Genomic DNA, 14364 nt, shown 5'->3' with positions numbered 1-14364 from the left:
AAAAAAAACTAGGTGGAAAATGAAAAAAGTGATGTTAGAGTCGATAGATATGGTCTTTACGAATCGAATGATACGTGTCTCGATGTTGTAGGATGATATTTGTGGGAGGAGATAGATTTTCTAAAGTACCCCTTTTTAGCCGTTTTCTATGAATTTCACGTTTTCTATCAATTTTTTCGAAAAATTTATACGAGCAAAATGTTTTTCTTTTTACATTTTAAGTATGTATGTGAAGTTTCATGATGATCGGATAATAACTGTAGAAGTTATTCGGTCCTAAGGTCGGTCCCCTTAATTATCTCAGGTTAGTATCATCTTGGTCGTTTGTCTGTTGTTACTTGTCACAGGTATCCTCTTCATTATCTGTCTGTTGTTACGTGTCACATGTATTGTCGTCATCGTCTGCGTGTTGTTATTTGTCGCAGGTGAGTATCATCCTCAGGTAATGAGTATCACGCATACCTAATACGAGCCTTCATATAGGAATATTACGTGCCCTGGGACGTACTCCCTTGTAATATGAACATACCTTTGAATTGTTTCTTCGCTGTTGTATATTTTCAGTTGGTTTGGCGTTAGCTATATGTTGCTAGGATTAATTGTGACGCAGATTTGATAATTTTGGTTGCATGTTTCAACTGTTTCGTTTTTTTTTTGCAATTAAATTAATACTGGCACTTATATTATTTGGCTTAACTAACGTAGCAGTGAAAAGCATAAGCACCTTTGCTTAATATCCATAGCAAATCCTAAAATACAGAATAAAATGGCACGAACAAGCGAGGAATTGTAACGATCAAAAAGTTAGGTACATACATAGATTAAAACTTCTTAAATTATTGATCATTGGCAGAAAGGATGTAGAACTCTTGCTGAAATAGTATTTCGAGAACATAGCTTAATTCTTATGACATCTGCGCATGCTCGTTAGAATATAAATATGTTGGGATATGTCAAATTTAAATTGTTCAACTCATTGAAATTATATTGACGAACACAGCTATATTTTGCTCTTAGTAAATTTTAACCAAGTTTTATGTGTACATGTCTATGCAATTTTAAAGCTTAAAGCTTATCTAATGATTTATTTTCTATGTTGAATAATTTACGAGATTCCCTATGTTTGTGAGATTCTTGGGAAATTTTTGTACCTTCCATCATATATAAAATTGTCTCACTCAATATATTCTGAAATAATTCGTGAAATTAGCAATAAAATTATGAATCTATTGCGACGTCTAATTTCTCGTCCAATACGACAGGCGCAGCGGCAATCGAGTGCCCCGCTGGCTACGAGGTCGTTGGGTCCAAGTGCATCCACCGCCTGCCTGGTGGTTACCTCACGCACGACGACGCGGTGGCTTACTGCCGCCAGAACTTCGGCAGGCTGCCTGTGCTGCACGACTGCGCTTCCTTCATTGATGTTGCCACTTATGTCGACGATGGATGTGAGTTGTATAGCTTGATAGAAGCATTGATTTCCCATTGAACCGAGTTATTTACCTGGTATAGAAGGAACCGCAAAAAGTCCAATTCATCAATTGGACTTTAATTATGCATTTTATAGCTACATTCTTAAAGGAACACGCAAGTCTTCAGACCCTCATAACTGTTATATCAGTGGTCATCGACAGTGTGATATGGTTCCACAATAGGTATTAATAATACTAATTTACTACTACTTACTCTGAATTATCACCAAATTACACAATCCGTGCTTGAGTTTGATTTATAAGGCAACTCCTGTTTATACCGATGTGTTTCGTTAGTCTCAGCGGACGCCATCAACGGCTACTGGCTGGGCGCCACCAACTCGTCGGCTACCAGCGTCTGGCAGTGGAACGACGGCACAGCCGTGCAGATGGGCGCTCCGTACTGGGCTTTGGTGCGCAGCCGTCGGCCACAATTTTGATTCGTAAACAAGCTTTCTAGCAAACGCTCCGCATAAACATGCTCAGCTAAAGTCAGCCAGTCAGCCTCAGAGCTACGAAGTCGCAGACCACCCTAGAAACACCGCATGCCATTCCAGTACTGCGATGGCTTGAAGCCTCGGGGAGCTGTGTCCCGGCAGCCACTACTCCAACCAGTATAGTCTTCACGGCATCTACACCTCAGCATGCGCCTACCCCCACACTTGCCCCGCTTCTCCCTCTTTCTGCTGCCAATGTGGTTGGGTTAGGTCCGGAAAGGTTTGTTTGGGTGACGAGTCGGGACATGTGTGGAAGAAGACGCATGCTGGGGTGTAGATGCCTTAAAGACTATGCCCACAAGTACCTTTGATCACTATATATATATATATATAGTAGAATTTCACCATGGACTCTCACTCACTTTGAAGTAATAATGGTTCCAATTGACCTCAAGCAACACCACTTTTATAGGCAGCACCGCTTACATTAATTATAAAGAAAAAAATCTCACCTCTCCACTTTAAAATAATTTGAAATTTTAATCATGACACGGTATATATGCACGAGCTGTGGCTGACGGCTTACGGTGCCTAGGTGCCTATGGCTCCAATCACTTACCCTTTAACTACCAATTTTTTTAATGGCCCCACAAATTCCCTACAAGATCAGCGCTGTACTGCGTAGGTGGTGGCAGAGAGCAGAGTTGCACCACCAAACAAAGCAGGGACGCGTACCAAAAACGTTCGAAACAACTAGCGCCAATTCTTTACCATGAAAATAGTATTACGGAGCGTATTTGAAAGAAGACCGTACGGTACATCTGGGCCTATACTTTCAAAAAAAGTTAAGAGATCGTAAGTTCATCAGCCAATCATTGCCAGCCTTCCAAGCAAAATCCACCAATCATAGACAAGAAAATAGAGCGTAAGTATTTACGTTCACTTAGCGAATTTTGAAAGCTGGGCGTTAAATGTTCAAATGTTAGCCAGTTGAATACTTGCGCACTGGAAGAATATGAAAGTGAAAACGGTATTGGGAAATGCTGGCCTCAAACATGCAATTGATCATGGGCTTTGGTGAGTGACTTGATGAGTGTCACGAATTCAATGAAATCTGGATTGTGTGATACAAACTAATATATGAAATAATGACAAGACATCAAGAAACATCAAACTTTGAAGGCTTGCAAAGCAACATGACTGGAAGACTGTAAAATTACACAATTTTCCCAGTTACGTTCTCTTTTTCCATTTCCATGTTTATGCAATGTTCTTTCCGGAAGTCGCTAAACATATGTCCATTATGGTATTTATGTTGCTGAATTAAGAACGGATTTGCCCTCAGAAATACTTTCAAAATAACTACGTTGTCTTTAGTTAGCATCAAATTCGCTGCAACGTTCTTCAAAAATATAGTATTTAAGTACCTGCTGGATTTGGTTATGGTATTAGAGTGGTGTTCTCCCAGAACGCGCCAGCTGATGGGAGGACACAGCCCGACAATTACGGAACTGGTGAAGACTGCGCTATGATTAGACCCTCTATGGGCTGGCTACTGAATGACGCAGCTTGCACACTTTCAGGCCGCGATGCTTCCCCAGTGTGCTCAAGATCTCCAACGGATGGTGAGAGCTGTTTCAGAACAGTGTTTCCCTGGCAGCAATCAAATGAATAACCTGAAATGGCATGTCATCATAGTTTATGAATGAATTTCGATGCTAGTTTCAAGCCTGGGCCAAAAATAAAAAGGATTATTATCAATTTTGTTTCAATATTTAAATTGATTAGTTAGTGCAAGTCTACACATGCTTTCATCAGGAAATTCTTCACTCGATATATCTGTCTTATTTTGATGTAGTACCTTGTACCATCACCAAAATTGGAAACTTGCCGTGAAAACTTTTTGGAATGCTTAAAAAATAATAGTTCTATTTATGGTCATTTTCATTGACATCCCATCAACTTTTCGTTACCTGCAGGTTTGTGCGCTGTTCCATACGACCTGGTAGGCACGCAGTGCGTTCACCTTCTGCCAACAAGTTACAACTTTACCGATGCACGCACCGCGTGTGGGTCAACAGGAGGAGATTTGATAATTCTAGATGACTGCGAACAGTACAGCAAGGTTATCAAATACCTCATGGAGCAAGGTAACCACAAACAAAATCAGATTCCAGAGGACTTTAACGTATCTTGCTTATAAAGTTGAATGGTGTCCTTAACGACCTATTACATTCTGCATGTCGGAGCAATGCTACATGCGGTTTTTGCATTTCTGCCATTTACCTGCGTACGACTCAACAATATTAATATAATAGTAAAACAGCATAAGAAAGTTCAAGTTCGCGACGCAAATATCCAAGTTTTACTAACGTTTGAAACCAAACTAAACTAAAGGTTCCCTCAGAGCATTTCTTTATACTCAATCATAATTTGAAATGATTTTCCATACCTTTGAATTGCTAACTAATATCACGACACGACCCGCATCCTGGGTACGCATCCCAGCAGCCCTTATATATATACAATATCCCGACACGATAGGTAAACTGGATATGCGCCCCAACAATCCCTATATACAATATCCCGACACGATAAGTAAACTGGATATGCACCCCAACAGCCTCTATACAAAATATTCCGACACGATAAGTATCCTGTAAACGCATCCCAACGGCCCCTAATATAAACTATCCCGACACAATAAGTATCCTGGATACGCACCTCAACAGCCCCTATGAACGTACAATATCACGACGCGTTAAGTATCCTGGATACGCGCCCCAACAGCTCTTTTAGATTGCTACCCCAGCTAAGCTTAAAAAAAACGAACTCTGATAATCAATATTGGTATCAAAAGTTATCGCATTCGTTAAATGCATATCAATAGTGTGAAATACGAGTTCTACTTTCTATGTAAGATGTTTTATGTCAATTTTGAAATATCTTTCTTAGATCAATTATAATACATTGTTTTTAATATTACTAAGGGGATTCGGGATAACGATTCGAAAATTGCAAGAATTATAGATCCCAGGCAACACCAAGCTAACTTACCACTTGTTTATATGTGATAATTCAAATTTCGTTTTAGTTGTTTATGTTTTCACCTCTCTTCACATGACAAGGCTACAGTCCTTATGGATATTGGATCGGTGGCTCGGATAAAGTCTTAGAGGGACAGTGGCGCTGGATTGACGGTTCTCCAATGGCAATGGGGCTGCCTTACTGGTCAAATGTGAGATACAATAATTATAGGAATTGTGATGAGTTGAGGAGCTTCAACTGTAAACATATATTAGGGATATGTATGAGTTTCTATTCTAGTAAAACTCTATAAGATCGTAGGCACAAGGACAATTTAAACAAATAGATGTCTAAATTTGAATGGTTATTAAATAAGAATATTTTCTATTCACTTTGTATGTTAATGAGGCAGAACTTTGATGATTCTGAGATTCATAGGAAGCAGCAAAAATTCCTAAATGAATCATTCACGCTAAATGGCTAACAGATCATGGAATGCCTTATCAATTGCCCAAGAATCATGAACGACAATTGAAGATAACATATTTTCATGGTAGAAGTATTTGCAGGGAAAAATAATAGTAAGCTTGAGTAAATCAGATCTATTAATTTAATTATTTAGTTAAACCTTTATTTCATTGATTAATTTCACTAAATTTAGCAATTATTTTAAAAGACTCGTGGCCCATTCTTTCAATGCTCTTTTTATGCCACAGATAGGAGCTGTCGATCACAGAATTTAATGGAAACTCGAGTGACAAAATTCTCATTTATGTCAATTCAGAATGTATTGTATAAATATCAGACTTAGAGAAAACTCTGGAAATCTGAACAAACTTTTCGCAAATCAAACGAATTGCTGCTTTACATGTGGTTCTAAATCTCTGACGACAGCAGGCTTGATAAACCGCACGTTCCCGGTCCTCTCAAGATTTTCACAAATTTTTACCGTTTCCTTGAAGGTCAACATATTTTGTGCACTGAACCGGCAACACGCTTCGCACTTGGATACTCAAACATCGTCTAGAAAAGCATCATTGTTGAAGGTTAGAAACTTTGGCTCCCATTTGAGTGCTTAGAAACTGACAAGAAGATGAAGATAAATTATGGCCCTAATGTTTTAAGGGGGAGGTATCCCTAAATTTCGGATATTTGGCTTCTCTGGTATTTAGTATCATCTAAAAGCTGACATTCTGCCCTATCCAACGATACCACTGCGATCCCTGTACGTGAATTTATACGTACAGGACGGCTCTTTAAAGGGGGGCGGGTGTTGGAGCTCCTTCACTAATTAGATACAAGGTAATTAGCTGCTGAGCATTTTAAATATAGTGTCTGATTGAGTTGCGCTTTAGTTACTCTCATCTTAAAGCTGACATTCTGAGCTTTCCAACGATACCACTGCGATCCCTGTACGTGAATTTATACGCGGATACGCGGATAGAGCTAAATTGCGAGGAGAGAGCTAAAGCACGGAGTTTTGAGAATAAACGGGCGATCCCACAACAGAAATAAAAGTAAATACCTACACATGACAACCCATTATATTCACATAAATCACGATATATCACGAAGTATCCACATCTTGCCAAATCGAACGCAACTCACCCTGGCGTATGAGCAAAGATCCTGTAAGAGTGGAACCAGTACGCAAGTCGGGATCAACAGCTTATCTGACGGTCAAAATCAATTTAACACCCACGTCACAGCTGGGCGTACTTAATCTTTGCGGCCTGATAGTCAGTGGTGGGAAATTTGTAGAGCACTTCATTACAAAATGCTACCAGAAGTTTCTATCTATATTAGCTTGCAGTTGTAGTTCGTCCTTGTAAAATGGAAACAAAATGGGAAACGTATCACCTATTTTTGATTTTGTGTTTTTTTCACACTTCATTTAAACTTATAGAAATACGTTGTTGCATGAAATTCCATTCTATACAGTTATTTTTTATTTTCAATAGAGGTATTAGATGATTCGGTTTTAATAATCCGTTTTAAAAGCCACCAGCTCGGCTGCTTGGGTTACTGGTTACTTTTTAGAGTGAAGGGGCCACGGGAAATGCGGTAATGAGAAGGCTGATTCAGACGAGAGAGAAGGCGGCGATGAGACGGCTGATTTAGCAGGAAGAGCAAACAGAGATGTGAAGACTGAATAGGAGGAGAAAGAAGGCGGCGATGAGAATGCCGATTCAGACGCGAGAGAAAGCGTCGGGCGTTAGAGTCCTCTGTATGGAGAACGAGAATGTTCTTAGTGCAAAGATCGCCAAAATCCCGAAAAGAATCCTCATCATCGGTTAGTTCATTCAATATCAAACTCAAAACACTTTATCAGGATCAAATTCTTTCATTAGAAATTTTTAATAGTTTTAAGACGTTCGAAATTTAGCTGGAAACATAATCGTTCAATTTCAATATTTCGGTAATTTATTCAAAAATTTTTTCTGAAGCCATTCTAATTTGAGTTTGAAAATATTGCGTGCAAGTTACTGTAAACGTTATTTTTCATCATTTTTGATTTAGTTAATCCATTACGAATTTTTCATCCGTGGTGTTAAAGTTTATGATACCGGTCTTTTTTGGGGATAACTTTTTAATCGAAGGTTCAATGTCTCACGATTTTTATGGACGTTTTTGCTTGCCACAGCGATTTACTTATCGAAAAATGTGCTTTATAAACTATTTCTGATAATCTTAATCTGCCTGCACATGACATTTTCTTCTCTTCGGGCAATGTTGCTTTCGACAGGCTCTTCGGTCGCGGCCTTGACGGTGGTCATCCTCGTAATCCGATTCTTCATTGAGAAATTTGCCGTCGAGAAGAAGGAATGGAGCGGCTACTACGCCCTCAACTTCGTCCAGTTTTTTACCGCCGGCGTGACTGTCTTCGTCGCGTCTTCGCCGGCCGGACTTCCTGTTGCCGTTGCATTGTCTTCTGCCTCCTCGGTTAAGGTCTGTTGTTCTTTATGCTCTCCAACGTAGTGACGTAGTGAGATAAAGGCCTTCTCGGTGACGATAATCAAGAATGTTATCAGTTATAAATCGGAGCAAATATGATAAACATTTTTTAAGTTATTCTTCTTTTCGCTTCAAATATTGCCAGGAATATTCCATTTCAAATACTTAATTTCTTTCTCGTCTATTTCATTTACAGTATTTTTCATTTACAGTACGTACTAACGAATTAATATTTTCTTCAGTTTTCCGTTGTTTCTTTATATGATGTCATTTCGTTTTTATTTTACATGACAAATTTATTGACGTTTTATAATACTTACATGAAGAATGGTGAAGTTTAACAACCTTGTCCGTGACTGGCACACCTGCGAGATGCTAGGCAAGGTCACTTCTATAACAGTTAACAAGACCACTTCACTCACCACCAACAGGAGGAGAGTTGTACAAAGCTACGTTGGAGGCGAGCACTTCATACACTCTCCCCGGTGAGATCCGTACGTGACTTTACCTACCTATTAAAGAGCGGTGAATATAGCTTACAATTTTCTATGAAATAATACGCGTGACAGCTAACATTGTGCACCTGAGTTTGCCGTAAATTTGTTTGCATTCAAGTGCTAGTGATAATTTGAAATTTTTCATCTTCCTCATCAACGCGAGGGCAATATAATACCCCTAATCCTTAACTTGCTGCGTGGGGCCATATGCCCCATCCTTAACATGCGGCGTGGGGCCATATGCCCCCATCAGTAACTTGCTAAGTGGGGCCATATGCCCCATCATTAACTTGCTGCGTGGGGCCATATGCCCCCATCCGTAACTTGCTGCGTGGGGCCATGTGCCTCCATCCGTAACTTGCTGCGTGAGGCCATGTGCCTCCATCCGTAACTTGCTGCGTGAGGCCATGTGCCTCCATCCGTAACTTGCTGCGTGAGGCCATATGCCCCCATCCGTAACTTGCTGCGTGAGGCCATATGCCCCCATCCGTAAATTGCTGCGTGGGGCCACATGCCCCCAGTCATCGAACACTTCATTTATCAGAGAAATTCTTTATTATTCTATTTGTTTCGAAGACGAATTTGTTGTTTTCATTATAAACTACACGGATATTCGATTACATCCAATGCAACTCCAATTATATCTTTATTGCTTGTTCATCTATACTATAGTATTTCACTTCAGTTAGACGTATCCGGGGTAAAATTTGCTGCATTCGCAACTTGTAATGGTTAAATTATTTTTCTGTCATTTGAATAGTTTCTTAATTATTAATTTATTTATTAAATAAGTTGTTTTTATCTATCGTTCATTCAGCTACGACGACCTGAACAGCAACCTGGCTGAGGCCCTAGTGGCGGCGATCTCGATTAATTCGGCCTATACGTTCCGAATTATTCCGGAGGCGAACCCTGATGACCTACACAAACTGGTACGTTGGTTCGCAATGACATAACAGGGACTCTCTTTCATTGCATATATGAAAAAAATAAGGAAGAACCTAATAATAAGATGAGTTGTAATCTGATTACCCCCATCAAGATATATCTATGTAATATTTCAGATGCGCATTTTCCGAAATGAACGATAAAAATTGGAACACAAATCAGAGGTAATCTGATTACCCCCATCAAGATATATCTATGTAATATTTCAGATGCGCATTTTCCGATAACGATAAAAATTGGAACACAAATCAGAGTGCCTTAATTGGTATACTGCCTCATTATGATTTTTTTCTTTTATGGTTCCCAAGTCTTGCTATGGACACTCAAAAGAGAACTCGTATTCCAAAAGTTCCTTCGTATGGTAAAAATTCCCCTGATTGCCACGCAAGCTATTTCTTTCAAATTCAATAGGAATTTACATCGTGGAATTTTAAAATTAATTTAAATTTTATTAAATTTCGATTCGTAATGTAATAACTACAAGTTCTGCTATTTGAACCTACCTTCTGCACGGCGATGAAATTTTTTAACAGGTCGGCAACAGTACGGATTGCGCGCTGTTGGACTTTGTATCAGACTTGGGTAAGAGTTACCAGGCCTACCGGGACGAGTTCCCTGAAGAACGCAAATGCAAAGTCTACCATGTCTCCGCCACGCGAAATATCATGAGCACAGTTGTTCCCCAAAAAGAGGGTGGATTCAGGATCTATACAAGAGGCGACTCTGAAATGGTCACGAAAAAGTATGTGGGACTTTTCATATACATATATCTTACTTATCTTTTTTTAATCCAATACATTTCACGCAATAAAAATGGTAGGCGTAGTATTAGATAAATTAATATAAGGATTAAAGATTTTATATAGGATTATTCCGAAAATATGATAGTCTCAAAAATAGCTGTATTCGTTCACAGGTGCTCCTTCATATACGGCAAGGACGGTCAAATAGAAATCTTCACAGAAAATAAAAAAGAACTCTTCATCAAAGACGTCATTGAACCCATGGCATGCGAAGGCCTACGCACCATTTCGCTAGCTTATAAAGACTTCGTCCCCGGCCACGCTGAAGTCAATCAGGTTCATTTCGATTCGGAACCCAACTGGGAAGATGAGAACCTCATCATCAGCAACCTGACTTGTATCTGTGTTCTTGGTATTGAGAGTCCATTGCTTCCCGATGTGCCTAATGCAATCGAGATATGCGTCCTCCGTCCGTAATGGCACGCGTACCATTGACTACTTAACATCAACGTGGCGCGATCCATCGCTTCTGAATGTGGCATCATCACGCCCGATGGCGACTCCCTCATCATTGAGGCCACGGAGTTCAACGCAAGAATAAAAGATAACGATGGAAAGGTTAATTATTCACACAGTTTACATTTGATTTTAAGAAAGAAATGTTTTCGTAAGTAGATATTTGATTGACGTTGATGCATGATCACTTTTACCTTAGTAGCATTTATGCAGTGAACTATAGTCAATAACATTATAAAAGTAAATTTTAGAACTCAGTTTAGATTATAAGTGCCATTTTGCTACTAAGGAACTAATTCGGTATTCAATTTAAACACTTTTTCCCATCACTATAGAAGTGGGTCATCGCTATGATCTTCAATGGCTCACTGTGAAAATATCGATGCATTTTTTGCCTCTGCAACTTGACCCAGTTTGGCCCGGTTAAATAAGGGCGTATCAGTGCTACATTGGCTCATTGTTCGAGCTGTGGGTACGAAAGTGTGTCATCATTTGGGTAATGACACAATATGCTTTTTCTGAGCGAACGTCCGCTTCCTGCTCGTTCTTTGGGTAAGAAAAAGTGTCATTATTTGGGCAGTATGACCAATTAATTTTTCCTCATGACTTAAAGTTGTGTTGTGGCTCAGTTGCACCTTGACCAAGTGACGCCTAACCTGCGCGTGCTGGTGAGCTCTTCATCCGCTGACGCCCACTCCTTAGTGAAGGCCCTCAAGGAGAGTGAAGTGGGCGTCGACAGGAGAGTGGGCGCTGACAGGAGGGAGGGTGATGACAGGAGGGAGGGCGTTGACAGGGAGGTGGTCGCTGTCACAGGTGACAGCATCTGCGATTGTCCTGCTCTCAGAACCGCTGATATCGGCTTTGCCATGGTAGGCTCCAATTGTTGCAAATGTAGTCATATTAGTATCAGTCTGTAAAAAAGATGTCAAAATACTGATATTCACAGTGAGAACTTTTTACTAAGTCCCATTGATTTGCCTGCGAAGATGGTTCTAATGCTAACAAATTTTTGAAGTAATGAAGGAGCGTTTTCTCCAAGTATTGTCTCATAAAAATGTCCAAACTCTCGTCCGTAGGGAACCGACGGCACAGACGTGGCTAAGGAAGCCTCTGACATCATCCTCAGGGATGACAACTTTTCCTCCATCGTGAAGGCTGTGATGTGGGGCCGTAACATCCATGATTCCATCGCCAAGTTCCTGCAGTACCAACTGACCGTCAACGTCGTGGCCGTGGTCGTGGACTTTGTCAGTGCTTGTGCCATCAACGCTTGTCCCCTCGAGGCGAGTTGTGTTCATAGCAAACATTTTTATAGCCAAGGAGACTATTTAAACTTGAAATACATTCACTTATTTAAGAAAACTTAAAAAATTTAATAAATTATTTTTTACTTTTGCAATTACTTCATATTGTTTTGCATAATGGTGAATGCAAAGAAATATTCTACTACTATGTCGATTTGAATGTGATTCTCAATTAACTAACTTGTTCTTTAATCGGCGTAACGCAATTTCGGATTCTTCAACTATAGTCTTCAATAACTGATTAAGTTGTCAGGTTCTACACATTGTTGCAGATTCCACAATTATTGTGGGTTAATTTCGTCATGAGTACACTGGCCGCCATTGCCCTGGTCACGGAACAACCCAACATGGATGTTATGTTGCGTAAACCTGATGGTCGCTGGAAGGCTCTCATTTCAAGGACTATGATGAAAAACATCTTGGGTCAAGCTCTTTTCATGATCTCCGTACTTCTCATACTGCTATTTTACGGTTAGTATCTTCAACAACAAAAATTATTTTTTATATATGCTTCGAAATTATGTTTTTGAACTCTATTTAAGCGCAGAAATTTACTGAGAATGACATATCATAGAAAGGGTTGTGTGAGGAATCAGATATAAGCCTATGAATTATATTACGTATCAGCATTCAGTTTGTACTAAATTTGTTCCATCGCAGGAGACGGGATATTCTGCATGGATACATGTGCTGACCCTGATGACATCAATGCTTCCCGCGTTCATTTCACGGCCATTTTCAATACGTTCGTCTTGATGAATCTTTTCAACGAACTCAACGCTCGCATGACAAACGGCCTGCGAAATATGTTCAGTTGTATCTTGCCGCAACTCATCTTCCCATTTATTTGGATCTGCACTCTAACTATTCAAGTAATATAAAGACTAGTGTTTAAAAATGACTCCTAAATATTATTCTACTTATATTTCATTTTCTTATTACTAATTAAAGGATGTTTTGGCTGCATTTTCAATTTAACTCATCTAATATTTCGTGAAGTGTGAACTTTTAAATGTGCCTTATGATGTATTCATTTAAATTTTAATCGTTCAAATAGTCGCTGTGAACGTGGCACGACATTGTGAAATAAATGATTGTTGGATAACTAATCTAAATGATGTATGAAGTTCTGTTCTGAATAAATGAAACTCACAATTTAATTAGAACTTCTTCGCGAGAAACAATTCTATAAGGATATGAGACTGTGAGTATATCTCAATCATGAGAGAAATTTCACAATTTTAGAGTGTGTCAATGAGAAATAATTCCAGGTAATAATAAAAATGAAAGTCTTTATTTGCATGGTATATTATTTTGCAGATCCTCATCCTACAATTCGGCGGCTCTGTGTTCTCGACGACGCCCTTGTCTGCGAAGTTGTGGTTTTATTGCATCCTGTTGGGGGCGGCAGCTTACATTTGGGGGCAGCTCATCTCCTTCATCTCGATGCCCAAGAATATCTGCAAGTGAGTCAGTTTATGCACAAATTATTATTTAATCATTTCTTGTTATGCATAAACAATCATATATTTACGAATAGTAAATGACATAATTAATGCGATATTTTCCTTTAATGTCCGAACATTTAATCTTTTTAACACCGAACATTCAAACTGATTTGTGGAAGAAAATATTGATTGATTGGTGCAACCAACAGATCAAAATATCAAGCCATGTTCTGCTTACTTCAAGATGTCAAAAAAAGAAAGCAATAAAAATATCCTATGTTGCGTCCGAATTTTCACCATATTTATGAACACATATTATTTACACGATATTTTTTATGCCTCGATTTTATCACTCGATCGTAACTTTCTGTTGTTGATGTCACTGCAGTGAATCTATTGTCATTATAAAGTGAAAATATGTTTACATTATCATACAGCTTTATAACTAATAATAAATACAGGTTTGGACGCAGAGACCGCGCAGCCGCTGATCTATGCGACAACGAGAAAGTGAATTTCGAAGAGATGGAAAACGAAAGCGAGGGCAAAACTCTTAGACTTTTGTGACTGGCTACTTTACTTCTATCCAAAACTCCTTCATAAGCTATAAAATTATCTTTAAATTATTCACTATGCCATCTGCTCTGAATATTATTCTAGGGGTTCACGTGTCGTGCTGTTTATCGATAGGGCAACGTGGGGCAGCGCGCCCCCCACTTTTTTTAAACTAAATTTTTGATGAAATTTTAATTGACACGAGGTGGTTCTTTGTTTTGTTTAAAGGTACAACTAATGAGGAATGTATGATGTGAATTAGACGCCTATAGAGTTATTTACTTTTTAAATGAAACACCGTTTTGTAAAAAGTGTCAAAATGGGCCCATTGCCCCACCCTTGGGGCAAAGGGCCCATGGGCTTGGGGCAAGGCGCCCGCCCATGGTCCCTTTACCACAATTGCATATTTTTTCGTTTACAAATGATAAAACAACACTACACAGTTAAAAATAAGAAAAATGT

General features: G+C 39.2%; 3 protein-coding genes across 3 annotated transcripts in view; all 3 read left to right on the top strand.

The window, feature by feature from the left end:
* Positions 1-5767, top strand: part of LOC108671992 — a 10781-nt gene extending 5014 nt beyond the window's left edge. Inside the window, exons 6-11 of the mRNA XM_047882226.1 lie at positions 1224-1448; positions 1770-1885; positions 3378-3534; positions 3889-4059; positions 5038-5196; positions 5742-5767. Of these exons, the coding sequence (XP_047738182.1) occupies positions 1224-1448; positions 1770-1885; positions 3378-3534; positions 3889-4059; positions 5038-5196; positions 5742-5767 (854 nt within the window). The remainder of the gene's footprint in view (positions 1-1223; positions 1449-1769; positions 1886-3377; positions 3535-3888; positions 4060-5037; positions 5197-5741) is intronic.
* A 1350-nt stretch (positions 5768-7117) lies between these two features.
* Positions 7118-12144, top strand: LOC108671991 (plasma membrane calcium-transporting ATPase 4-like). Its single transcript, XM_047882225.1, is given in 10 exon segments — positions 7118-7229; positions 7683-7885; positions 8228-8376; positions 9206-9320; positions 9870-10078; positions 10253-10724; positions 11231-11338; positions 11393-11464; positions 11672-11878; positions 12127-12144. Coding segments are annotated over 10 exon segments (1665 nt in total).
* Positions 12145-12153: 9 nt separating this feature from the next.
* Positions 12154-14030, top strand: LOC125178466 (plasma membrane calcium-transporting ATPase 2-like). Its single transcript, XM_047882227.1, has 4 exons — positions 12154-12370; positions 12560-12771; positions 13220-13365; positions 13809-14030. The coding sequence occupies exons 1-4, from the start codon at positions 12202-12204 to the stop codon at positions 13912-13914; spliced, it is 633 nt and encodes a 210-aa protein (XP_047738183.1). The 5' UTR covers positions 12154-12201; the 3' UTR covers positions 13915-14030.
* Positions 14031-14364: the final 334 nt, after the last annotated feature.

This window comes from Hyalella azteca, unplaced genomic scaffold (genome assembly GCF_000764305.2).
Source record: "Hyalella azteca isolate HAZT.00-mixed unplaced genomic scaffold, Hazt_2.0.2 contig9940, whole genome shotgun sequence".
Classification (NCBI taxonomy): domain Eukaryota; kingdom Metazoa; phylum Arthropoda; class Malacostraca; order Amphipoda; family Hyalellidae; genus Hyalella; species Hyalella azteca.
The sequence above is the reverse complement of the archived record's forward strand: the minus strand, read 5'-3'. Positions and strand labels throughout refer to the sequence as shown.